Source organism: Bubalus kerabau, chromosome 12 (assembly GCF_029407905.1).
Source record: "Bubalus kerabau isolate K-KA32 ecotype Philippines breed swamp buffalo chromosome 12, PCC_UOA_SB_1v2, whole genome shotgun sequence".
In the NCBI taxonomy this organism is placed as follows: Eukaryota; Metazoa; Chordata; class Mammalia; order Artiodactyla; family Bovidae; genus Bubalus; species Bubalus kerabau.
In genome coordinates this window covers 90,244,155-90,269,816 of record NC_073635.1, presented here as the reverse complement: position 1 = coordinate 90,269,816, position 25,662 = coordinate 90,244,155, and the positions used below count along the sequence as shown (strand labels likewise).

The 25,662-nt window shown below is 52.7% G+C and overlaps 1 protein-coding gene across 2 annotated transcripts in view; it reads left to right on the top strand.

The window, feature by feature from the left end:
• The first annotated feature begins 5,424 nt into the window (after positions 1-5,424).
• Positions 5,425-25,662, top strand: part of TUBGCP3 (tubulin gamma complex component 3) — a 36,121-nt gene continuing 15,883 nt past the window's right edge. For both annotated transcript variants that reach the window (XM_055543049.1, XM_055543048.1), the window contains exons 1-11: positions 5,425-5,692; positions 10,836-10,943; positions 12,632-12,699; positions 16,829-16,906; positions 18,250-18,467; positions 19,649-19,821; positions 20,548-20,666; positions 21,272-21,397; positions 22,231-22,299; positions 22,638-22,770; positions 23,246-23,412. In XM_055543049.1, coding sequence (XP_055399024.1) covers positions 5,617-5,692; positions 10,836-10,943; positions 12,632-12,699; positions 16,829-16,906; positions 18,250-18,467; positions 19,649-19,821; positions 20,548-20,666; positions 21,272-21,397; positions 22,231-22,299; positions 22,638-22,770; positions 23,246-23,412 — 1,335 coding nt within the window. In that variant the 5' untranslated portion in view covers positions 5,425-5,616. The remainder of the gene's footprint in view (positions 5,693-10,835; positions 10,944-12,631; positions 12,700-16,828; positions 16,907-18,249; positions 18,468-19,648; positions 19,822-20,547; positions 20,667-21,271; positions 21,398-22,230; positions 22,300-22,637; positions 22,771-23,245; positions 23,413-25,662) is intronic.

The window sequence follows — 25,662 nt, the reverse complement described above, 5'->3', positions numbered from 1 at the left end:
GGTGTCAGCCTGTGAAAACCGAGGCCAATGTTTCAAACGTACGAGAAGAAGCATAACATACTCACAAAACAAGATAACAGAACGGACAGCGCCTCAAAAGACTTCTTGACTTCTAAAGTAATTTATCCGTCTACTTACAAGGGCTGGATGACAAGTTCCTGAAATATGTGCGTCTTCAAAGCCTAATTGGAGTTTCTCTCTGTTGATCTGATGTCAGAACAGCAAATCATTATGGTCTTGAAAAAGAAAAGTGAATATTAATTGAAAAGTTCATTGGAATTTGAAAGACTGTTCACTAGTTTCAGTCAATCACTCACTAACAATCTTTATAATGATGGAGTTGTGTACCGAAAGCTCGGTAATCACAAAGCTTTCCTTGGAGGTGGCTTGAATGCGTTTTTCCGACCATGTCAAGTGTGACATGAAAGACAGGAAATGAGAGAATTTTAAATCTGGCCCAGGTCAAGGGGAAGGTAGAGCACCTCGTCACATGGCGATGAAGGGAAGGTGAGTAGCCAGGCGTGGAAACTGTCTCCCACGGGACTCAGCCTCAGATAAGGGAAACTGAGGCAGCAGCATATGACCACAGAATTCACCGTCTCCTCGCAACATCCATCACCCCGAAGCACTGGGCCAACATAAACTCTGGGCTTCATTAATTGCTTCATTAATTGTGCACTGCCCTAATGCAGGTAGATAGGGCTTCTTTGATGATGCAGTGGATAAGAACCCACCTGCCAACGCAGGGGACGTGGGTTTGATCCACAGTCTGGGAAGATGCCACGCGCCTTGGAAGGACCGCACCCTCGTGTGGCAAGCACTGCAGCGGCCCTGCGCTGGGGCCCGCCTGCCGCGACCGCCGCGCCCGTGTGCCGCAGCCACTGAAGTCTTTGCCCCGGAGCCTGTGCTCCGCGGCAAGGGAAGGCCCTGCCGTGAGCAGCGGCCCCATCCACCGCAATGAGAGAGGAACCCACGCAGAGCAGCAAGGATCCAGCACAGCCCCAAATGACCAAATGAAAAAGGTTCATAACAGGGGAGACTGTGTGCCTGGGGCGGATGGGGGCATGAGCGCTTCTGTGCTATCTACTCAACTTTCTCTAAGTCTAAAATGATGCTAAAACCCACTGTCTACTCCTTATTTTTTAGGAACTCACAGCCTCGTGGGAATGTCAAAGGGCCCAGGATTCACCTGAGAGGGCTCCCGGGACCAAGGCTGGAACAGTCTGAGCAAGAAGATGGGTGGTGCGTGATCTGATGCTGAGCACCCACAAGTGCATACCGACGTAAGTGCATCGTTGAATGAACAAACAAGTGGGGGAGAATAAACTAATCTCCACGCAGAAGAAACTTAAAGAATCTGCGTGAATATTCCACGCTGAGGGGAGCGGACCACAGCACCCTCCTCCCTGCGGTGGGGCTGCACGGTGACGGCCTCCCAAAGAGCAAGAAAGAGAGAAGCAACCAACGCCGCTGAGGGCGGCCGACCGAGGTCCACAGCAGCAGGGGGACACCCCGATGCACTGCCGCCTTCAGGAGCTGCGGTTAGGACTGTGCCTGGCCTCTGCGGACTCAGCGCATTTATGTTTAAGCCATTTGTGACCAATTTTGGTTTCAACATACCTTCTTAAAACGTTTCCTCATTCCTCCTGTTCTGTGTTCACTTTTCTTCCTTATTTTTAACGGATGATTTTATTTTTTTTTACTGTTCTATGTTCTACTGTGCTGCTGTTAAGTCGCTTCAGTCGTGTCCAACTCTGTGCGACCCCATACATGGAAGCCCACCAGGCTCCCCTGTCCCTGGGATTCTCCAGGCAAGAACACTGGAGTGAGTTGCCATTTCCTTCTCCAATGCATGAAAGTGAAAAGTGAAAGGGAAGTCGCTCAGTCGTGTCCGACTCTTAGCGACCCCATGGACTACAGCCTACCAGGCTCCTCCATCGATGGGATTTTCCAGGCAAGAGTACTGGAGTGGGGTGCCATTGCCTTCTCCGATATTCTACTGTATCACCTGTCTAGAGTGAGGGAAAGAGCTTGAGTTATTTTAAGGGACTGGCTCGCATGAGTGTGGGGCTGGCAAGTCCACAGTCTGCAGGGTGGGCTGCAGGCTGGGAAACCAGAGAAGAGTTGGTGTTGCAGCTTGAGTCTGAAGGCTGCCTGCTGGCAGACTCCCACCTCCAGGAGGGTCAGACTTTTGGTCTACTCAGGCCTTCAACTGATCAGATGCGGCCCATCCATACCTTTACTCAAAGGCCACTATTTCCATGTAAATCTCATCCCCCAAACCCTCTCTCAGAAACACCTAGAACAGTGTTTGACCACACATCTGGGTGCCACGGCTCAGTCAAGGTGACACGAAACCCACCCTCACAGCATGAAGATCCTGGTGGGGTTGCCACTTGTACCAAGTGGGCCCCCAACTCTGGGCTAAGCTTGGGCTGCAGTGTCACGCTGTCAACTCACCTGGTGAGCCACAGCTTTTCGCCAGAGCCTGCCCCTTCTGGGACCTCCACTGACGGCCGGCAGCCGCCCTGCGCGGGGGCACACACTGTCCTGGCTCCCGTTGTGCGGTGGGCCTGGAAAAGCCCTGGTGAGACCATGGGTGCACGTGTCTCCCTGGAGACGTCACTCCTTCAGGAGCGAGTGCTTGCCAATTTGTGGTCCATTTCTGGTTGATTCCGCGTGCCATGTTTTGGTTCATTTGGGCAATTTTGTCCAGTTTCACTTTTTTTTTTTTTTTTTTTTGGTGGAAATGAGTTACTTGCATCCTCACCCATCACTTCTGTAAGTCCCACTGGCTTCATGTACTTTGAGGGCCTGTCCTCAGGCACACACGCAGTTACAGGTGTGTCTTCCCAATGAACTGACCCTTTCAGCAGCACGAGATGTCCTTCTCTGTCTCTTGACACTCCTTGTCTCCAAGTGTATTCTGCTGCTGCTAAGTCACTTCAGTTGTGTTCGACTCTGTGCGACCCCACAGACGGCAGCCCACCAGGCTCCGCCGTCCCTGGGATTCTCCAGGCGAGAGCACTGGCGTGGGTGCCAGTGCCATGGGATTCTCCAGGCAGGAGCACTGGCGTGGTGCCAGCGCCTTCTCCGTCCCCGATGTTGATGTGACTACTCCAGCCGTGCCACACTTGCTGTTTCACGGCATATCTCGCCTCTGCTCATTTACTGCCAACCAGTGTATGTCTTTGTATTAAAATAGGTCCTCGCATAGCCTGTGATTAAACCCTGCTTTTGTCCTCACTCATGCCAGCGACCTTGGCCTTTTACAGGGCGTTTCACCCACTGACACACGTGCTGCAGCCACCAGTGTGCTTAGGCTGGATTTATGAAGAGTTCTGAAAGCCTTTCTGTTTCCCTCTATGAGTTTTGTTTGTCCACTCTCTCATTCCTTCTTCTGGATGATTTGAGTCATTTTGAATTCTGCTTTATTTGCCACTGAGAAGAGCAACCCTGGTTCTTTAGCAAATCAAGGAAAGGCCAGACTCTGCACACACATGAGGAGGGGGATCCTGCTGTGTTGAGGAAGGTTCAGGCAGTTTGGGTTATCACGTTTACTCAAACATCTCCATCCCAGATCTTGGGGTCCACTTCTTCTTAATTAGCTGCTGCTGCTGCTGCTAAGTCACTTCAGTCGTGTCCGACTCTGTGCGACCCCATAGAGGGCAGCCCACCAGGCTCCCCTGTCCCTGGGATTCTCCAGGCAAGAAGCAATCCACCCTTAATAGGAGAGACTTGGTAGGACTGTGTATTCAACTCACACCATAATTTACAACTCGAACAATCAGGAGTGGAGTCTGGTCCTCAGTTCTGATGACTCCACAGGTACAGGATAAGAGATTTCTTCTAGGGCTGTTACTGGGGCTCTCTGGTTCTGTCCATGACTGTGCCTCTAGCTAGAAATGCAAGGCCCCAGCTTTCTGCAGCACAGTCCACACCACGCGGTCTCTCTGCAGTCATCACCACAGCAGCCAACCCCCATCACAGTGGCTGCTGAAATCCCCAATGTCTTGTCATCAGCTAGGTCTTTGTCCCAAGAAGCCACACAGTCATATAAGCCTTTTCGGTGGTCCAAAGATTGGCCCCCTCTCTCATTGCTGTGTGATTAGTTATCTGGGGCTGGGGGCATTGCTGTTGTTGTTCAATAGCTAAGTCTTGTCTGACTCAAAGTGTTGGAACCTCAGCTGGGGGTGGGGAGGAGCCAACACCGCTTTTATAAGAAGCTAGAAAGGACTGTCATCTGGTCCCATCACTTCATGGGAAATAGATGGGGAAACAACGGAAACAGTGTCAGACTTTATTTTTTGGGGCTCTAAAATCACTGCAGATGGTGACTGCAGGCATGAAATTAAAAGACGCGTACTCCTTGGAAGGAAAGTTATGACCAACCTAGATAGCATATTCAAAAGCAGATACATTACTTTGCCAACAAAGGTCCGTTTGGTCAAAGCTATGGTTTTTCCAGTGGTTATGTATGGATGTGCGAGTTGGACTGTGAAGAAGGCTGAGCACCGAAGAATTGATGCTTTTGAACTGTGGTGTTGGAGAAGACTCTTGAGAGTCCCTTGGACTGCAAGGAGATCCAACCAGTCCATTCTGAAGGAGATCAGCCCTAGGATTTCTTTGGAAGGAATGATGCTAAAGCTGAAACTCCAGTACTTTGGCCACCTCATGTGAAGAGTTGACTCATTGTAAAAGACTCTGATGCTGGGAGGGATTGGGGGCAGGAGGAGAAGGGGACGACAGAGGATGAGATGGCTGGATGGCTTCACTGAGTCGATGGACATGAGTCTGAGTGAACTCTGGGAGTTGGCGATGGACAGGGAGGCCTGGCGTGCTGCGATTCATGGGGTCGCAAAGAGTCTGACACAACTGAGTGACTGAACTGAACTGAACTGAAGAAAGGTCTGATGCTGAAGCTGAAGCTCTAATGCTTTGGCCACCTGATGCGAAGAACTGACTCATTTGAAAAGCCCCTGATGCTGGGAAAGATTGAAGGCAGGAGGAGAAGGGGAAGACAGAGGATGAGATGGTTGAATGGCATCACAACTCAATGGATATGAGTCAAGCTCCGGGAGTGGGTGGTGGACAGGGAGGCCTGGCGTGCTGCGGTCCATGGGTCACAGAGTTGACACGACTGAGCGACCGAAAAATAACAAGACCCTGGGGCAGGTGCGGATGCTCAGCCAGTGTAGAAAATCATAACACCCTCGTGCTTCCATAAACGGGCTTCTTCCACCCAAAATGAAAGTAGAACCAACGACCTTGTAAAATCGGCGTGCCCTGTGAAGGCGCTCCTGGGCGCCCAGCGCTCCCCGCAGGTTCAAGCCCTCTGCCGGGCGCGTTTGGGGGCGTCTGAGCACCGTGCGCGTGAGCGGCTGCCACGCCTACAGCCGGAACTCTTCCGCCGTGGCCGCAGTGCTCGGGGGGAACTCTGAGGCCTGCGCCCCCGAGGCCCCTGCGCGCCCGGAAGAAGCGGGGCATTGTGGGAGGGGCGCGCGTTTCGGCGGGTTCCGTTAAAATGGCGCCCTTCTTGCCGGCGCTGCCCGCGGGGCCTTAGCCGGTGGGGGAGCCTGGAGCCCGCGGGGCCGGCGCGGGCAGCTCCGGGCGAGGATGGCGACCCCGGACCAGAAGTCGCCCAACGTCCTGCTGCAGAGCCTGTGCTGCCGGATCCTGGGCAGGAGCGAAGGTAGCGGGGCTGCGGGCGGCTGCGCTGCGCCCCTGGGCTCTCAGGGTTGGGGCGGCCGGGCCGGCTGAGTCACGGCGGCCCGGGGCGCGTCCGCCGCCTCAGGCCGCAGGGCCGGGCGCGCGCCCCCGCGCTTCTCCGGCTGCTCGGGCCGCGCGCGGCGCCTCCTGACGCGGGCGAGGAGCGGGTCCCGGGTGACGCGGAGGCCCGCCCGCGGTCTCGGTCCCCGCGGTGCGGGCAGAGGGGCACCCGGGATGAGCGCCGTGCGGCCCCGGGCCCGCGGGGCGTCACTGCCCTCCGTTCCTGCGCTCGTGGCGGGAGGGGGCGACGGCGCGGTCTTGTGAGGGCCCTGCGGGCACTGGAGCGCTGTGTTATTTGTGCCCTATGCACCAGCGTGGGCAAGAGAGTCTGCAGGTTTTGCAGGAAGACGTGAAGCAGAACCGGAGCGTTGGGACGGCCCCTGGTCCTCCCGCGACTCTTGAATTGGCCCGCGCGACTTGTCTGGCGGTTTGTGATAGCCTCAGGGGCGGACGCGGGCTGTTTCGGTTCAGCCCGTGCGGTGACCCTGACTCCACACAGCTCTCGCTCGTTTGTGAAGCTTTTCTCTGCCGCTCTGTTCTCTAAGAAGCCTGGGCTTCCCCCACCTGCAGGCACTGCGCGAGGTGCCGGAGGTGCAGAAGCTGGAGGCAGGGCCGCCTCCTTCCTGTTGGCCGTGGAGGGGAGCCCCCAAAATCAGCGCGCGCACAGTGCTGAGTAGTGGGGTGCCTGGGGAAAAAGCAGGCAGGGCAAACGGCTGTTGAGGGAAAGCTAAGGAAACTCGAACGCAGACCCGAGTGCAGACGGGGGGTCCCCGGCACCCCTGGGCCGAGGTCTTGAGGCGGGTGGGGGCCTGGCTGTCTCGTCCTTTGCCCCCAGCTCTTCTGCGCTCTGAGTTGCCTTTCTGATTTGACACCCGGATCTCCCAGACCTGAGGATACCCGTAGACACCGGGAAACTGACCCTGGTGGTCGGGACTCAGTCATGTTTCACTGGGGTTTGCTTTGAACCAGCGGGCCCTCGGTTTTCCCAGAGTGAAGCCACACGTCCGTGCGTTACCGTGGTCACAGCTGGACTCTGACGCTCACGGCGCCCATCGTGTTTCTCAGAATACTTTTTTTAACATTTGAGGATCCTGTCGATTGACTTAGCTTCACCCATTCTAGGAGGTTGAAAAACTTCTTTTCAGAAAGTTCTGCACCACCCTCTCATTTAGAATTTTGTGTAAATTAAGAGTAAATAGGCTCCTGCACACCTTAAACTTACAGAGTGATACACGTCAGTTACAATTCTACAAAATTAGAAGGAAAAAAAAGTAAATAACCTATGAGATCCTCTCAGAATAAAATATAAAATACACTAAAATGATGCTCTCTTTCCTCTGTTCTGGACAACTAGGATTGCCAAACAGTTGTATTCCTGTTTCCAAATTATGCTTCTGTTCACTGAAGAATTTATAAGTCTTTAATCGCTTCCCTTGTTCTGTTCTAATTTGTTCTACCTCATGAGCAAAGAAGCAGTGCTAATTGCTGCCTTTACAGGGTTTGAGGTTTTAAAAGAGTTTCATTAGTGGGTGTTTTGTTTGTTCACTAAGGAGAACATTTGATTACTTCATTTTCTAGTGATGTTACAAACCACTGGCCTTAGGCTTTCTTATGATATGCTTTTTTAATACTATGAAATTGAAGCATTATAGATGCTTGTTACTTTTTATGTGAATTTCATATGAATTATTTTTTCGTATTTTTAAAAATTTGTAGTTGGCCTCAACAGACCTTCAGAAGCCAAGCCCTGAGCTCTAACGGTGCTTGACATTTTTATAAAGTTAGTGTAACCATTATTCCCCACCTTTTCCTGCTTATAACACGTGTGGGTTTGCTGGAAGCACCCAGTGCCAGCCAGTGACAGGGGAGGTCTCAGCACCCCTAAGCCTCCCCTGGAGAACATTGTACTTATTATTACATCTTTGGATAGTCAGTATTCCCGTCTTTGGAAACATTGTCCTTGAGGTTACATCGCTTCACCTCTGCCAGAGGCAACATTCCTTTTCTTACTTTGTAGTCCTGTTTCTAGTCGGAGATTAAGGAGAAGTGCAGGAGTTTCTGTTGAGTGTTTAAGTGCAAATGCTTAGGTGGGACTACAGTCCCCTGCACAGTGCGGTCCGACGATGACCTGACCTGGAAGCCCTGTGTGAGGGTCGTGTGAGCCCCCGTGCGGGCAGGGATGGGCGTTGTCTTGGTAGCTCATGGGCCGCAAGTGGTGTTGCTGTTGGGTTTTATGATTTTTGAAGATGATGAAGAGCTCTTCATGAAGTTCCAAATAAAGAATAGTCTTACTCTTGGGGAAATGAATGTGTATTATACATTAAAACTTGTCATGTATTATTAAAATGTTCACTAAATGTTGATTAATGGGTATGTTACTTTTTAAAGCTTTAGGCTTCATTTGAAAATTGTACTTAATGGGCTTGTTATTTTAAATGAATTAGTATTTAAAAATAATCTTGGTTTATGTTTCTAATACAGTATAAATAGATAGATGTAACCCCCATAAATAAAACTTCCAGGGGTCCTCAATCTTAGAAGTATAAAGGGGGCTTGAGACTGAAAAGTTTGGGAACCACAAACCTAGAGCAGTGTTCTGGTTTTGTTTTGAGTACTGCTTTTCAGCTAGCTGTGTGATCAGAATGGCCTGTGGTCCCATGGGAAGCTGATGTAGCGCTGCTGCTTTGGGGAGAGGAGCTGGTGGCCAGACAGTGGTGGCGGGGAGGCCTCCCCGTGCCCGATGGTGGCCTTTCCACTGCGAATCCTCTCAGTGTGGCGCTTGCTCCGTACGAGTCCGTGCGCCCCGTCTGCTGAGACCGTGGTGTCTGGCACACAGGCATTCGACCTACATCCGGGCTGGGGATTGGTTTAAGAAAAAGCTGATGGATTTTCCAAATGTTTTATCATTAACAGGAAAGACAGACTGGAAGCGTGGCTGGCGGACAGACAGGGAAACTGCAGCGTGGCTGTGGAGGCGGGACATGCGAGACATGTGGACATGTGGAGAGGGTGTGAAGGTGGGGGTGTGCTTCTGGTACGGAGGAGGCCTGGATTTGTGGTCGGAGAAAATTCAGAGCTTATGAAACTCTTAGACTGGGATTTTTGTCTGACGTCCCTGAGCATTTTGTTAACGAACTGTTTGTAGAACTCAGGATCCTGGTAGTCAAAATAATTTTTAATGAAAATAGTTACACAGCTCTCCTTTTAAATATGTGATTTCAGTGACCCTTTTAATATTTATAAAATTAAAGTATTCTTGATGTAGGAAATTGTTTGCGTGTGGAGCAGCGTGAGGAAGAAAATCCCCCTCGAGCCCCGTGACCCCACGGGAGCACCCCGCGTTCCTCCCTTTTGCTCTTCCCTCTGCGCGTCTCACCGTGTCAGTACCTGCGTTGTGTGTGGCGGTGTCCGAGGAAGACACCGTGCGTGTGTGTGTGCGCGTGTGCGCGTGCGGGGCGGCGCTCTGAGCAGCTGGGGGGAGGTCGAGGGTCTCAGTGGACGTGAGCGAGTCCTCGCTGGTGCTGTGAGCCGGGCTGGGGGCTGGCAGGGGCGAGGGGCGGGTTTGCGGCTCTGGTCAGGACCGCCGTGGCTGGAGGGGCGTTCACTCCAGGGGCAGGAGGAGGAGTCGCCTGCTCCTCAGGAGACGCGCTGCAACAGGCTGGAGGCTGTGGCGTGGTCATGGAGGAACATGCTGGAAGAAGCCGAGTCGGCAGGTGTAGGGAGAGAGCAAATTAGCCGAGATGGCGGTGGTCAGGCCCTCTCGCCCACGTGCTGTAAATGCGTGGTTGTGTAACAGCCAGGATCCCCTACAGCACTGCGCGTCTCAATGGACCCGCTAGGCCGCAGGCCGCGTGCAGCCTGTAAGCTCCACCTGCCGCGCGCGCCCTGGGCCGGCTGCCTTGTGGCCGTGTCCGCTGGGTCAGCCACGAGGGAACACAGTGAACCTGCTGCGACGGCTGCGCTGCCAGTCGGGAGGACGAGCCCGTCTGCAGTTCCCGCGGCTCCTTCCGTCGTCTTCAGCTTCCCCGCTCCCGCCTCCCCTCCCCGGGTTCAACCAACAGTGAGACACGGCCGACAGCAGGGTTTACTGATCGCCTTGTTTTCTTTGCTCTCGTAGCTTTGTGCCTTCAATCTCCCTTTTTCTCAGTTTAGTGGGGTCTCTGAAGGGCGTGGCGACACGCATCTGTGTTTAAGCCGTCCTCTTATCTGGAATGGCGCACGTGGTCAAAAGTTACTGCCCCTGTTGGCAGCTTGTGGCCACTCCTGGTGTGTGTGTGTGTGTGTGTGTGTGTGTGTGTGTGTGAATGCACACGTAAGCCCTGCTCTGCTGCTACCGTGGTGTGTGTGAATGTGTGTGTGTGTAAGCCCTGCTCTGCAGGTACCGTGGTGTGTGTGTATGTGTATGTATGAGTGTATGAGTAAGCCCTGCTCTGTAGGTCCCGTGGTGTGTGTGTGTGTGTGCACGCACGTGTGAATAAGCCCTGGTCCACAGGTCCCGTGGTGTGTGTGTGTGTGTGTGTATGTGTGTGCATGAGTGTGTGAGTAAGCCCTGCTCTGCAGGTCCCGTGGTGTGTGTGTGTGCACGCACGTGTGAGTAAGCCCTGCTCCACAAGTACCGTGGTGTGTGTGTGTATGTGTGTGCATTCACGTGTGTGTAAGCCCTGCTCCACAGGTGCTGTGGTGTGTGTATGTGTGTACACGCATGTGTGAGTAAGCCCTGCTCTGCAGGTACCGTGGTGTGTGTGTGTGCACGTGTGTGTGAGTAAGCCCTGCTCTGCAAGTACCGTGGTGTGGCTGGGGCTTTGCCTGCTCCGTAGGATTATTTGTCCAGTTGGTTTTCTGGCCCTGAGCAGCTTTCAGAGCTGGTGGCCTGTCGCGTCCTTCTTCGCCCATAAAACTCTGTTTAGCCCTTCATCCTGTTGCCTTGTGGCCCTTCAGTCCGATCAGGTAGGGCCTGGGGCAGGTGCGAGGTGGCGCCCAGTGCGCTGTCTTGAAGGAGCGGCAGCTTCAGGTGATCACCGCTGAACCCGACTGGCCGTAACTTGCATCCTCTGTTTACCTTCCAGCCGATGTGGCCCAGCAGTTCCAGTATGCCGTGCGTGTCATTGGCAGCAACTTTGCCCCAACTGTTGAAAGAGATGAATTTCTAGTAGCTGAAAAAATCAAGAAGGAACGTATGTATTTTTCTTAAGTGTTATCTCGTGTTGCGTTGTTAAACTTGTCAAAGCTTAAGAATGTGTATGTGCACCCAGATATGTATCTGTATATTTCTGTACGTACATATTAATGTAGGGACGGCTCAGTTCTTTCACTAGAACATGGGGGGAGGGGGTGTTTTAAATACTGTTTCAACAATGCAATTTGGGTTAAGAATGTGAGGAAGATGAGAAGACTTAATATCACTTGCTGCTTCTCTTGTGATTCACAGTTTTAACCTTACACGCCTTTTGAGCAGATGACCTAGCATATTATCTTGGCGTTTAAACAGCCGTGTGAGTTGAGTACCATGTCTGTTGATTGTCGCCATCCAGACTTCCAGTGCTTTGGAACTTCCTGTTGAACATTTTCTGAGATGGTACCGAAGCTCTCCTACACCTTGTCACCTTAGAGAAGAAAGCTATCCATATGTTAGCACCTGGTTATGAATGGGTCTCTGACTATGTGTTCTTGGAGAGGCTTTGAGGACCAGGACCCCCTGTGAGAGCTGCTCCTGTCCCGGTCAGAGGGTCGTCTTCTCTGATCGCCAGGTCCCCTTTCCTCATAGTTCCCGGGACTTAGGAGCGGGTCCCAGCTGCCCGGGACGCAACCTTGGCCAGTGCGTTCTCCCTGCAGGCCTGGCTATTGCAGGTGGTAACGATGCCTTCAAGGAGGAGGTTTCCACGGCACGGTTCCTACCCGCTCCGGCTGTTACATTATTAACTATGTTTGGCGGCGTCTGCGCGGATGTCCTGTTTCAGAGCTGAGTGCTGTGGCCGCTGGGGGTGGGAGTGAGGCCCTGGCATGTGAGGGCTGGGCCTGGTGGGGCTTGGTGAGCTGTGCGGGACTGTGGTGGTTCAGATCTTGGGATGACCTAGCGTGTAGCTGTGTGTGAGGTGCGGGGTGGGGGGGGGTAGGCTGTTTGTCCTGCTGTGAGCACGTACTTTCCTTTCTTGTCTGCAGAACTGAACCTGAGAGTACTGTAGCTCCTTCCTGATCTCTGATGCTTAGCACATTTTGGATCACTAGTGAGAACCCCGATACTGGGTGTGTTCACAGACCGTTTGCTTTGCAAATGCACAGATCCAGGCCCCTGGTGGGCATGTTACATGCCCTGGGAGCAGCTGAAAATAGTCTGTCTTCAGAGTTAAAGGCCTGGCAGCCATGCTGTCGAGTGGGTCCTGAGGATCTATTTTCAGGAAGGAAATTGTAACTGTGTGCAGATTATTCTTCTGCGTGTTCTCTGTGGTTTGAAGCAAGGCTTGCTGTGTAGACACAATGCTCTTCCTTTGCCAGTTACCTGCTGGTGTCCACAGCTGTTCGGGGCCCCTGCCCGAGTGCCCGACCCTGACGTGGGCCCCGGCTGCCTCTGTCAGCTGACTAGCCTGGCGGCACTCTGCCTCACTGGATAGAAATGATGGGGTTTTCAAAGATTCTATTACTTTAGCTAATGTTCACGTAAATTCTTTGATTCCAGCCTAATTGTGTCCATATTTTACAAATTTCACTTTTTTGATGACTTGATGAAACTCATGGAACGGAAGTGACTGGTTGCTCCGACTCTTCAGCTCAGGCGTGCCTGCAGACGTCAGTTACCTGTGGCTGTGGGGATGGTGTCCTGGGAGTGAGCTTCGTGTCACTAACACGCTCCTCTCCGGCCTTTCAGTGACCCGGCAGAGGCGAGAAGCGGACGCGGCGTTGTTCTCAGAGCTCCACAGGAAGCTGCACTCGCAGGTACCGCGCGGAATGCGGAGGAGCGGCTGCTCTGCGCGGCCGTGCTCCGTCTCGTGGAGGACCACGGAGCGCGTCCGGAGCTGCCGGGATCAGGGCTCACAGGCCTCTCCAGTCCTCTCTGCTTCGTCTGTTGTGACCTCACAATAAGCGTGGCCTTGTTTGCTGACCATTTTGGTTCCTTAATGCACTTGGGTTTAGTTGGATTCATTGCTTTAAGTCTATTTTTCATCTTTGATAATATATATGAAGTTACGAAACAGGAACTTTTTCGTATGGTCATTTTTAGGCAGATAGTTTTAAACTGCTGTATCATTTGCTTTTCCTAAAATTTTCTCTATTTGTAAAAGCAGCTCCATCTGTACATTGAAAATTACTAGGGTCTGCTTATCAGATGTCATATCCCAAGGTGCTCATAAGCCTTACCAAGTCTGCAGTGTGAGAGACCTGTGTTCGATCCCTGGGTTGGAAGATCCCCTGGAGAAGGGAACGTCTCACCCACTCCAGTTTTCTGGCCTGGAGAAGTCCATGGACTGTCTAGTCCATGGGGTTGCAGAGTCAGACACGACTGAGCAACTTTCACTTTCAAGATCCTGAACGGGAGATTAATCAGTGAAACCTGTCGTGTCCGATAGCATTGGCCCTTCTGTGATCACACATTTGGGCGGTTTGATTTGAACGGTTGCTTTCCACAGTTCAGTTTGGAACCCTGAATGCTTATTCCTGAAATAGTCATGTTTTAAATAGTAGCCGACTTCCTGGGGCTGGGAAACCCTTTGGGCTCGGGGCGTGGCTGAAGGGGGATGGGCGGCGTCAGGGAGCCGCGTGCCTGCTCCTTCTTGCTGCTGAAAGTCTGGTTTGGGAAAGTGCAGTTGTGGTTGCTGTTGCATCCTCTCTCCTGCCCGTCAGGGCCTCTGATCAGGGTGTCCGTGGGAACTAATGGGATCTCTGTGACAGCCATGGACGAAACGTGGCGTGACTGCTGACTTCTGAATTCAGGACCTGGGTTTCCCAGGAATGCCTGATGCCCAGACCCACATCTTAGACTTTAGGATTATTTTCTTTTTGTCTAATATTCTTTTGTTATGGCCTAAGAAATGGAGTAGCCATCATGGTCAACAAAAGAGTCCGAAATGCAGTACTTGGATGCAATCTCAAAAATGACAGAATGATCTCTGTTCGTTTCCAAGGCAAACCATTCAGTATCACAGTAATCCAAGTCTGTGTCCCAACCAGTAACGCTGAAGAAGCTGGAGTTGAACGGTTCTATGAAGACCTACAAGACCTTTTAGAACTAACACCCAAAAAAGATGCCCTTTTCATTATAGGGGACTGGAATGCAAAAGTAGGAAGTCAGGAAACACCTGGAGTAACAGGCAAATTTGCCCTTGGAATACGGAATGAAGCAGGGCAAAGACTAATAGAGTTTGCCAAGAAAATGCACTGGTCATAGCAAACACCCTCTTCCAACAACACAAGAGAAGACTCTACACATGGACATCACCAAATGGTCAACACTGAAATCAGATTGATTATATTCTTTGCAGCCAAAGATGGAGAAGCTCTATACAGTCAACAAAAACAAGACCAGGACCTGACTGTGGCTCAGATCATGAACTCCTTATTGCCAAATTCAGACTGAAATTGAAGAAAGTAGGGAAAACCACTAGACCATTCAGGTATGACCTAAATCAAATCCCTTATGATTATACAGTGGAAGTAAGAAATAGATTTAAGGGATTAGATCTGATAGATAAAGTACCTGATGAACTATGGACGGAGGTTCATGACATTGTACAGGAGACAGGGATCAAGACCATCCCTAAGAAAAAGAAATGCAAAAAAGCAAAGTGGCTGTCTGAGGAGGCCTTACAAATAGCTGTGAAAAGAAGCGAAAAGCAAAGGAGAAAAAGAAAGAGATAAGCATCTGAATGCAGAGTTCCAAAGAATAGCAAGAAGAGATAAGAAAGCTTTCCTCGGTGATCAATGCAAAGAAATAGAGGAAAACAACAGAATGGGAAAGACTAGAGATCTCTTCAAGAAAATTAGAGATACCAAGGGAACATTTCATGCAAAAATGGGCTCGATAAAGGACAAAAATGGTAGGGACCTAACAGAAGCAGAAGATACTAAGAAGAGGTGGCAAGAATACACAGAAGAACTGTACAAAAAAAAGCTTCACAACCAAGATAATCATGATGGTGTGATCACTCACCTAGAGCCAGACATCCTGGAATGTGAAGTCAAGTGGGCCTTAGAAAGCATCACTATGAACAAAGCTAGTGGAGGTGATGGAATTCCAGTTGAGCTATTTCAAATCCTGAAAGATGATGCTGTTAAGGTGTTCCACTCAATATGCCAGCAAATTTGGAAAACTCAGCAGTGGCCACAGGACTGGAAAAGGTCAGTTTTCATTCCAATCCCAAAGAAAGGCAATGCCAAAGAATTCTCAAACTACTGCACAATTGCACTCATCTCACACGCTAGTAAAGTAATGCTCAGAATTCTCCAAGCCAGGCTTCAGCAATACGTGAACTGTGAACTTCCTGATGTTCAAGCTGGTTTTAGAAAAGGCAGAGGAACCAGTGACCAAATTGCCAACATCTGCTGGATCATGGAAAAAGCAAGAGAGTTCCAGAAAAACATCTATTTCTGCTTTATTGACTATGCCAAAGCCTTTGACTGTGTGGATCACAATAAACTGGAAAATTCTGAAAGAGATGGGAATACCAGACCACATGAGCTGCCTCTTGAGAAACCTATATGCAGGTCAGGAAGCAACAGTTAGAACTGGACATGGAACAACAGACTGGTTCCAAATAGGAAAAGGCGTACGTCAAGGCTGTATATTGTCACCCTGTTTATTTAACTTATATGCAGAGTACATCATGAGAAACGCTGGACTGGAAGAAGCACAAGCTGGAATCAAGATTTCCGGGAGAAATATCAATAACCTCAGATATGCAGATGACACCACCCTTATGGCAGAAAGTGAAGAGGAACTAAAAAGCCTCTTGATGAAAGTGAAAGTGGAGAGTGAAAAAGTTGGTTTAAAGCTCAACATTCAGAAAACGAAGATCATGGCATCTGTTCCCATCACTTCATGGGAAATAAATGGGGAAACAGTGGAAACAGTGTCAGACTTGATTTTTAGGGGCTCCAAAATCACTGCAGATGGTGACTGCAGCCATGAAATTAAAAGACGCATGCCCCTTGGAAGTAAAGTTATGACCAGCCTAGACAGCATATTGAAAAGTAGAGATATTACTTTGCCAACAAAGGTTCGTCTAGTCAAGGCTATGGTTTTTCCCGTGGTCATGTATGGATGTGAGAGTTGGACTGTGAAGAAAGCTGAGCGCCGAAGAATTGATGCTTTTGAACTGTGGTGTTGGAGAAGACTCTTGAGAGTCCCTTGGACTGCAAGGAGATCCAGCCAGTCCATTCTGAAGGAGATCAGCCCTGGGATTTCTTTGGAAGGAATGATGCTGAAGCTGAAACTCCAGTACTTTGGCCACCTCATGCGAAGAGTTGACTCATTGGAAAAGACTCTGATGCTGGGAGGGATAGGGGGCAGGAGGAGAAGGGGACGACAGAGGATGAGATGGCTGGATGGCATCACTGACTCGGTGGACGTGAATCTGAGTGAACTCTGGGAGTTGGTGATGGACAGGGAGGCCTGGCGTGCTGCGATTCACGGAGTTGCAAAGAGTCGGACACGACTGAGCGACTGAACTGAACTGAAGTCAGGCTCACGTAGGGGAGGCGTTCACATGTTTTATGATGGCACTATTCTGATAATTCCTGTGTTTGGGAAGCCGGCTATTGAGAGGGTTACTGCAGGGATGACGTGCCGTGCGTCGGGAATAGGGTAATCTAAAAGCTTGTGCTCTTCGGGACTTGGGCTTAGATTTCAGGGGTTAAAGCTTCCCAGGGGCTTGAGCTCTGAGAACGTTCTCTCGCCTGCTGATGCGGCACTGTGCGGTGCCTGAAAACGGGTGCGTTTCAGTGCAATGTCGCCAGGGGGGTTTTAAAATGCGTGTCTATTTTGGGGAATTAGGATAACTTAGGAGAGGGGAAGGTGAAGCTGCGGAGTAGCACAACATTTTTCTTCTAATGTTTTCTTTCTCAACAGGGAGTTTTGAAAAACAAGTGGTCAATTCTCTACCTCTTGCTTAGCCTCAGTGAAGACCCACGCAGGCAGCCCGGCAAGGTGAGCTCTGTTTCAAATCGCGGTGCCGTCTGAAGGCACGGTGTCTGTTGGGACAGTTGTGCCAAGTTTTGATAGGAATTGGCTTCTGTACTTAAGAAAATAATATTAGAAAAGCAAAAAACTTGTCTAGGTGTCTGGGTGGCCATGAGGGTCAGGAGGTTTTTTCCTTTACCTTTAAGGGCATTTGTGGTCTCTGTGCTTGCTGTGCTTCCTTAGGGTGTCTTTGAGAATCACGTTATAACATTACTTCAGATGCCGCCGCTCGTTAGGTAGAGCAGAGCTTTCGGTGCTCAGATTCCTGCTGTGTACAGTTGCTGTTAGCCTAGCTTTGTTGTCTTTGAGTCAGAAGAACTTTTAGGGTTTTCTTTTGTTTTCAGATGCCATGATGAGCATTAATTACTGTTACATCCTGAAAAGCTCGTTGTCTGTGGGTTCAGGTTTTGACCTGTGCAGTGTTTGAAGGTGCGATTGGGCAGCTGCCCGAGTCCCCGAGGGTCTGGTGTAACGAGGTGCCCCACTCCAGAAATCTGAGAGCTTAGGAGGTCGAAGAGCATGCGCGAAGGAGTCAGGTTTACCTGGAAAGCCACAGCCTTGAGTAACGAGCCTTCTTTCGTTATATAACAATGCCAGACTTTTAAAGCTATTTTGAGTAATTATTTGACTTTTAGTTTGCTTAGCTTCTGAATAGAGTGTTTAGTTATCAGAGCACGTGGGCTTGGGAAGATCCTCTGGAGAAGGAAATGGCAACCCACTCCAGTACTCTTGCCTGGAAAATCCCATGGACGGAGGAGCGTTGTAGGCTATAGTCCTTGGGGTCGCAAGGAGTCGGACACGACTGAGCGACTTCACTTCCACTTTCACTTTCATGTGAGAGTCTTGGGATTCAGGAAGTTTTCTAAAACTTTTATTGCTTCAGGCACACTTCAGAAATATGACTAATTTACCGTTTAATGAATTCAGCACATCTTTTATCGTGCTTCGCAGGTGCTGCGTTTGTTTGCTTTTTTGTAAGTTGAAGCTTTGTGGCAAATGTGCCTTGTCGGGGGATGGTTAGCATTTTAAGCAAGAAGGTAGACGTGCATGTTGCTTTAGAGGCTTGGTGCTGTGTCCGCTCAGCAGACGAAGTGTAGCGTAAGCATGACCTGCAGGTGCACTGGGAAGGCGGACGTTCGTGGGACCTGCTCTGTCGTTGGCTTTCTGGAGCCGGTCTGGACTATCTGAGGTCTGCCTGTGCGACTCCAGGCACAGAAACGCAGCCAAAGGGAGATGGAGTGTGAGATGTCTTGTTGGCTGGGGAGAGTCAGGTGATTCTGTACCTGCATTCGTGATGTGTTTATTTTCAGGTCTCTAGCTATGCCACGCTGTTCGCTCAGGCGTTACCACGCGATGCCCACTCCACGCCCTACTACTACGCCCGGCCTCAGACCTTGCCCCTGAACTACCAGGAGCGCAGCGCCCCGTCGGCCCAGAGCTCAGGCAGCCTGGGGAGCAGCGGCATCAGCAGCATCGGCGTGCACACCCTCAACGGCCCGACCCCGCCGCCCCCGTCCCTGCTGCCGGGGTAAGCAGGCAGCTGCGCGGGGCCTCTGCGGTGGAGGCGGGAGCGGCCTGGCTCTCAGCCTGGCGTTCAGTCTTCAGAGCCTCGTGTGTGTCTGGGGTGTCTCGGCCCTGGGTCCCATGTGCTCTGTGGTGGGAGTCCGCCGTCTAAGCACACCCTCCGGGCCGCTCCTGTCTGCGTTGACAGTCGGGTCGGCGGCCTCCTGACCTGGTAACGCACGTGCCGCGGCAGGGCCGGCCCGCAGCAAGGTGTGCGGCGCCTTCGTTGTGGGAACTGGGTTAGGCTCGCACAGCCACCATGAGACAGTGTTTGCACGTGAGCGTCATCCCGCGATAGTTCTGTCACTGTATTAGTCAAGTGAGATTTTATTAAAGATACTGGAAAATAGAATGTGTGTCCAGACACAGGGATTATAAACAGAGTCTAGGATTTTAGAAAGACAGCATCATATACCCCAAAATTTAATCTCAGACTCATATTCTGGCTGAAAGGGTCTGGCTGAAACAGACTTTCTTTTTTTCGCCTTTAATATAAGTAGTTGAAATAATTATTGTCATGATATTGACAAAAGCTGTATAGAGAACTGTGAATTGAAGTGGTCTTTTAGACTTTTGCTTAAATTCAGAACTATACTCAAAACCATAGTTTGATTCAGTGTCTCCCCTGCCGGGGGTGGAGTGGGGGGAGGGCTGTTTCCGGGTCCTTCTGGAACTCTCTGGTGGGCCGCCCGCGGGCGTCACTGAGCGCCGTCCTGACGGGGGTGGGCCTCTGCCTACGGTTGATGTTGCTGTGTGTTTCACGCGGGCTGCAGATCACAGTGTCTGTTTGCATCAAGTGCTGTGAAGGCTGAGAGAGAGGACAGGGCAGGGGCAGTGCCATCGGTTTTTACTCAACATACGTGGGTGGGTTTCCAGGGTAAAGTCAGCAGTGAACCCTAGAGTCTGAGCTGGGAATGCATGTGGGTGTTTGCAGGCAGAGCTGGGTCGGCCGGTGACAGCGCCTGGAGGGCCGTGCAGGAGGCGGGAGGAGCCGGGGGGCCGCGGTCGGGAGGGACGGCCGTGCGGGTCTCGGGCTCACACGGGCCAGTGGCTCAGGGTGGTGACTCAGGAGGCGTGTCTGTAGCGTCTCAGCGACCTCTGTGACTAGCCCGGCGTGCGGACCCAGCAGGCCCCTCCTCTTTTCAGACAGTCTCACCCGGGCCCGGGGACGGGCGACTGTCTCCGGCAGCAGCTGGGCGCCCGTCTGGCGTGGACATTGACTGCAAGCCAGCCTTCCTTACAAACCACTACCTCCAAAGGCGTCCCCAGCGCGGCTTCCCGCAGTGTGACGCGGCCACGGAGAGACGGGGATGCAGGCGGTGAGTGAGGACGGGCTCCGGGTTCTCCAGGGTTTGCAGCCGAGACTGCCCCGCGCGCTGCCTGCTGCGTGGGGGTGCCTGTGCTCAGGGGCCTTGGCGCCCAGCCCCGCCCGTGCTCAGGACTGCCGGGCGCGGCCCTGGGTGTGCGCCCTCCTCCCCAACGACAGGCCAGGCCGGCCTGTTTACCTGGTGTTTGTGGAGGGTCGCCCGTGCTGGCGGCCGTCCCGAGGGCCCCCGGCTGTGCTTGGACGGGGCTTCTCCCACTGGAGCCTCGCCTCTCTGGGCCTTGCCTTCTTGTGATATTGGGTGACAGTTACGTTCTGAGCTGGCCTTTGTTCCAGGGTTTGTGGGGCTCGTAAACCTCTTCTGGTGTGTTAATGCCTTTGCTCTGGTGGGGATGGGGTCAGGCTTACACGCCTGCTGTATAGTCAGTCAGTTTTCTAACACCATATGAAATAATCATCCATTCCTCTGGGACTGATTTGTGCTGTTCCTAGATCATATGTTAAACTCCCACAGATTGCTTTGTCTTTTTAAAAAAGATTTTGGAAGACAAACTATATGATCTCCATATGCTTTTCATAAAATCCTTTTTTTTTTTTAAATATAACTTCATATTCTTTTTCATCTTAAACTCATTTAGCTTTTAAATTTTGTTCTGGTTTCAAATATATTACCTAAAACGAATTGTGTCGTGCAGTTCACCGTACGGAAACCATGTTACAGGTGCCGTGGAGGTCACCGAGGCAGCCCTTGTCAGAGACATCCTGTACGTCTTCCAGGGCATAGACGGCAGGAACGTCAAGATGAGCAGCACTGACAACTGTTACAAAGTGGAGGGAAAGGTACGGGCCTGGACCCGCCGCCTCCCGAGCCAGGGCGGCTGTCCCCGGGGCCGGGCGGGGGCCGCTGGTCTGCCGGTGCTGCTCCGTGACGCGGGTGGTCTGCAGGCGGGGGTCCTGGCCCCCGTGCCGGCTCGTCCTGCGTGCGCACCTCCTCCCTCCTGTGATGCCGGTGCCAGGGCTACCTGACGGACATCCTGTCGGACACTACCTGTCCTGGCATCCGTGCCCTGACACGGGTCCCACGTGAGGCGCTCCTGCCTGGTTTTGCTTCCTCCGGAGCCTGCCTTTCCACAGTCCTTCTGTTGACGGTCTGTCCTTCCGCGTCTCTTGGCTGAGACTCAGGCGGCTGACGTCGCAGACGGAGCTCGCCGCGCCGGGCCCTCCTGGGCGCTGGGCCTCCAGCCTGACGCTGCCCGCGACAGGGTGCTGTCTGCGTCCCGGTCTCACTGTCCTCACTTCGGGGACGCTGTGTTAGTGATTTTCAAGTTTCCCGTGTTGAAGCCTAAGAATTACAAACATGAAAGTACAAGTGGTTGGAAAGAAGTAACAATTAAGATCCCAGCAGTAAAAGTATTTTTTAAAGTGTTGACGTGTTTGCTTTTTAGGCAAACCTGAACAAATCCTTGAGGGATACGGCTATGAGGCTGGCCGAGTTGGGGTGGCTGCACAATAAAATCAGAAAGTACACGGACCAGAGAAGCCTGGACCGCTCGTTTGGACTTGTTGGCCAGGTGTGTTCTTGGGAACTTGGGTGGCGCTCACCTCAGGAAGCGCTTCATGTCCTTAGAACCTCATGTGACGTCATCCTGAGGCGGGTTCCTTTTCCATGAAGCAGGTTTGATATGATACACTGTGTCAGCCACGGTTCTCTCAAGAAAATAGAAAACACAGTAAATATCGACACAGGTAACCAAACAGGAAATTTTTTTAATGTTTAATGTTAGGAACACTGACCTGTCCGAGTCACTTTACGTATTTTAATGATTTCCCTTTGATCTAAAATTCTCTCAGTTAAAAAATAAATTTGTTTAATTGAAGGGTAGTTGATTTACAGTGTTGTGTTTCAAGTATATATAAAGGGATTCGGTTATGTATATGTGTTAAGTTGCTTGTGTTGTGTCCGACTCCGCGTGACCCCATGGACTGTAGCCCACCAGGCTGCCCTGTCCATGGGATTTTCCAGGCCAGAACACTGGAGTGGGCTGCCATGCCCTCCTCTGGGGGTCTTCCTGACTGTGCTGCTCACCTGAGACTAACGCAGCATTGTGAATCAGCGGGGCCTCCCTGAGCCAGGTTACAGGTGTGGCTAAAAATACAGCATCAGGGTCTAAAGGAATCACCCTTCAGATTATGAGCAAGGCGCCACGTCTCTGCTGTGTTCCTGCAAAGCCAGCGCTGAGACGACCCCTGACTCCCGTCAGCGTGCGGTGGCGGCTCACCTGCACGAGCGCGTGGACAGAAGCAGGCTCACCTCGGCCCCGAGCTGTGCCTCAGAGAGCCGCCTGCGCAGGTGTGTGGTGGCTGTCCTGAGCGTGGCGACCACATCCGGCCTCTTTCTCCACAGAGCTTCTGTGCGGCCTTGCACCAGGAACTCAAGGAGTACTACCGGTTACTCTCCGTTCTGCACTCCCAGGTAAGCCCTTGTTTGTATTTCATCACGATCTGAAATGTTACAAAATTCCACTCTCCACAATTCCTACATTTCCTCCTACGTAATTGTAAGATTTGGCGGTCCTCTTGGGGGGATTGGGCCCCTGTAGAGCTGTGGGGTGTCCTGGAGTCAGCTTGCGGCTCACTTTCAGGGTCCTGTCCCCCTGAGGCAGACCGCCTGTGTCCTGAAGGAGCTGTCCTCTCCCAGAGGTCCTCTGCCTCGTTGACGTGAGGCTTGCCCCTTCCCCGGGACTTGACGCGGGTCAAGACGTGACGGAGCTCCTGGTGGCTGCACGCAGCTCTTTCGCTCCTGTTTTGCAGCTGCAGTTGGAGGACGATCAGGGTGTGAATTTGGGCTTCGAGAGCAGCTTGACGCTCCGGCGCCTCCTGGTGTGGACCTACGACCCCAAGATAAGACTGAAGACCCTGGCGGCCCTGGTGGACCACTGCCAAGGTCATTCTGCTCAGTTTCAAGGCAGCTCTAGGGAATGTCACTGAGGCTTGTCTCTGTGTCTGCCTTTTATGCATAACAGCCAGAAGGGTGCTACCAAAGACGGACGGATAGACTTGGACTTCCGGGGGGAGCAACCCATGGGCCAGGATTTACACCTGTGGTGCTCAGGGCTCCCTGAGATGAGGTGGGAGGGGGGTCAGGTCTCCTGAGGCCCCCGGGTCACGGGGCTCGTCGGGGCTGCCCTCACTGCGCAGCCTCTCCTAGGCACCCCCGGCCCCGCCCCAGGTCTGGCTCAGCAGCTGTGTCGCACGCCCCCGTGCGCGTCTGCCTGGGCCTCTCCCACCCCCGTCTGGGTCTCGGCACCCTGCTCAGCGTGCGTGCTCTCCTGGCCGGGAACCCCTTGCCCTTTTCGCCTCCCTTTGTCTCTGCGTCTTGGCCTCAGTGTTTGTGTTCACTGTGGCTTCTGTGTCCCCAGGAAGGAAGGGAGGCGAGCTGGCCTCGGCCGTCCACGCCTACACCAAGACAGGGGACCCGTCCATGCGGTCCCTGGTGCAGCACATCCTCAGCCTGGTGTCACACCCCGTCCTGAGCTTCCTGTACCGCTGGATCTACGACGGCGAGCTAGAGGACACACACCACGAGGTGAGGCGGCGGCTCCTCAAGGCGGCGGGGTGCCGGGCACACCCCAAGGTGAGGCGGGCCTGCCGTGTCTCAGAGCAGCCGGGCGCCGGGCGCACCCATGGGCTGGGCCTGTGGTGTCTCAGAGCAGCGGGGTGCTGGGCGCACCCATGGGCCAGGCTTCTGGGCATCTCCTTGGAGCAGCGAGGCGCCGGGCGCACCCACGGGCCAGCCTGTCCTCCCGACACTGCGTCGAGCAGAGCCATGTGTGCTTGGTGGGAAATGGTTCTCCCCGTAACTCAGGAGCCTGGACCATGTCCCTGCTTCTCAGCGCGCTGGTGGCAGAGCTGGGGTCTGGGTGTCCTGCGTCCTGGTCTGTCCTGGAGACAGGCATTGTGTGTTCTGATGCTTCGCATGGTTACTGGTCAGCTGAGCCAGGCTATTTATATGTGTATTTGTATTCTGCACGTTGAAACACTCTTAATTCTGCTAGAAAGCAGCATATTTGTCTGAAAGTCACTGTTACTCAGAGTCGTCCCTGAAACCACAGGCTCCTGACCAGAAGTAGAGAGGGCTCCCCGCTCGACCTCGTCACTGCGTTATGTTAGTAAAGAAGAGGACTAAGTGGAAGTTGTAGCTTTTAACACACAGTAAGCAGTTAAGAAACACGCAGATTCTAGAATAAATGTGGCCCTGACCTTGGAAAAGCCCAGGGGTTGGCAGGTGGGCGTGGGCGGAGCGGCAGTGGGAGGTCCTGGCCCTTGTGGCTGGGCTCCTGGGTTCACTTCGGTTCTCATGGCTGAAACTGCATGTGAGTGATGGAAGCAGACAGGACCGCACGGCCCTGTCCCCTGGTGTGAGCGCACACGGGGCCCCATGCGTGTGCTCTGGGCGCCCAGTCCCTGGTGGGAGCACACTCGGGGCCCCGTGCGTGTGCTCTGGGCGCCCGGTCCCTGGTGGGAGCGCACTCGGGGCCCCGTGCGTGTGCTCTGGGTGCCCGGTCCCTGGTGGGAGCGCACTCGGGGCCCCGTGAGTGTGCTCTGGGCGCCCTGCAGCCCCCGTGGCGTGGCTCCTGTGTGGACACGGCACTTTCCCCGGTGCCTCTGTCTGAGCAGATGGTGTTCTTGTGGTTGTACGTCTCCAGCAGCATGAACGAGGTGCCCGTGCCTTCATGCGCCTCCATGCGGGCATTCACAGCTTCTCTGAGGCCGGTCCTGGGAGGTGGGCTGGCTTGGGGGCAGAGGGTGGTCGCACCCGCAGCTTTGATTTTGTCTCCCGTGCTGGGGACTGTCCCCCACCCACCCTGCACCCCATTGGCTTATCCCCCTTCTGTGCGCTTCACATGACTCGCCATGAACAGGACTGCTTTTCATCTAACCCTGGCCCCGGGCTCATCGCGTGGGCCTCCCAGGCAGCCTTCTTGAGCACCACGTTCCCTGCTGTGGGGACACTCCCCTCTCCTCCTGCTGCTGCACAGTGAGGCCCAACGTCCCGCCTTGGCCGCCTCTGGGTGGGACTGACCTGCCCCCCATGGATGATTTTTCATTCCTTTTCCCTGAAAGAAAAAATTCCATGTGACCCCTGAGCTTTGCTACTTCTGCAGCAGTATTAAAACTGTCTCTGGGTCCACTAGTTGGGCAAGACTAGAGCCCTGAGGGAATCTTCTGAAAGAGGCATTTCTCCAGAGGAGATGTACAGATGGTCCACAGGCACGTAAAGGGATGCTCAGCATCACTTATGGTTAGAGAAATGCAGACCGAGACCACAGTGAGACGTTACGGCACTTCATGCCTGTCAGGTTGGCCGTCAGGGAATGGCAAATGCTGGCGAGGGAGGGGAAAAGGGAATCTGTGATGGCGATGGGCACTGGCGCAGCCCCTGTGGAGACAGCATAGAGCTTTCTCAACAAATGCCGCTTCTGGGTATTCACCCAACAAGCAGAAACACTCATTTGAAAAGAGGTGCAGGCTGATGTTTGTAGCACTGTTACTTCTAGTTGCTAAAGTGTTGAAGCAGCTTAAGTGTCCCGTCAGCAGGTGGATGAGGAAAGAAGAGGTGTGTCTGCCGTGGAATACTACTCAGCCAGAGAAGAGTGAGATTTTGCCATTTGCAGCAACACGGATGGACTTGGAGGGACATTATGCTAGTAAAATAAGACAGAGAAAGACAGATACCGTATGAATCAGTACTTACATGTGGAATCTAAAAAATACAGCAAACTGATGAGTGTGACGGGAAGGAAGCAGACTTGGACGTGGAGAATAAGATGCAGTA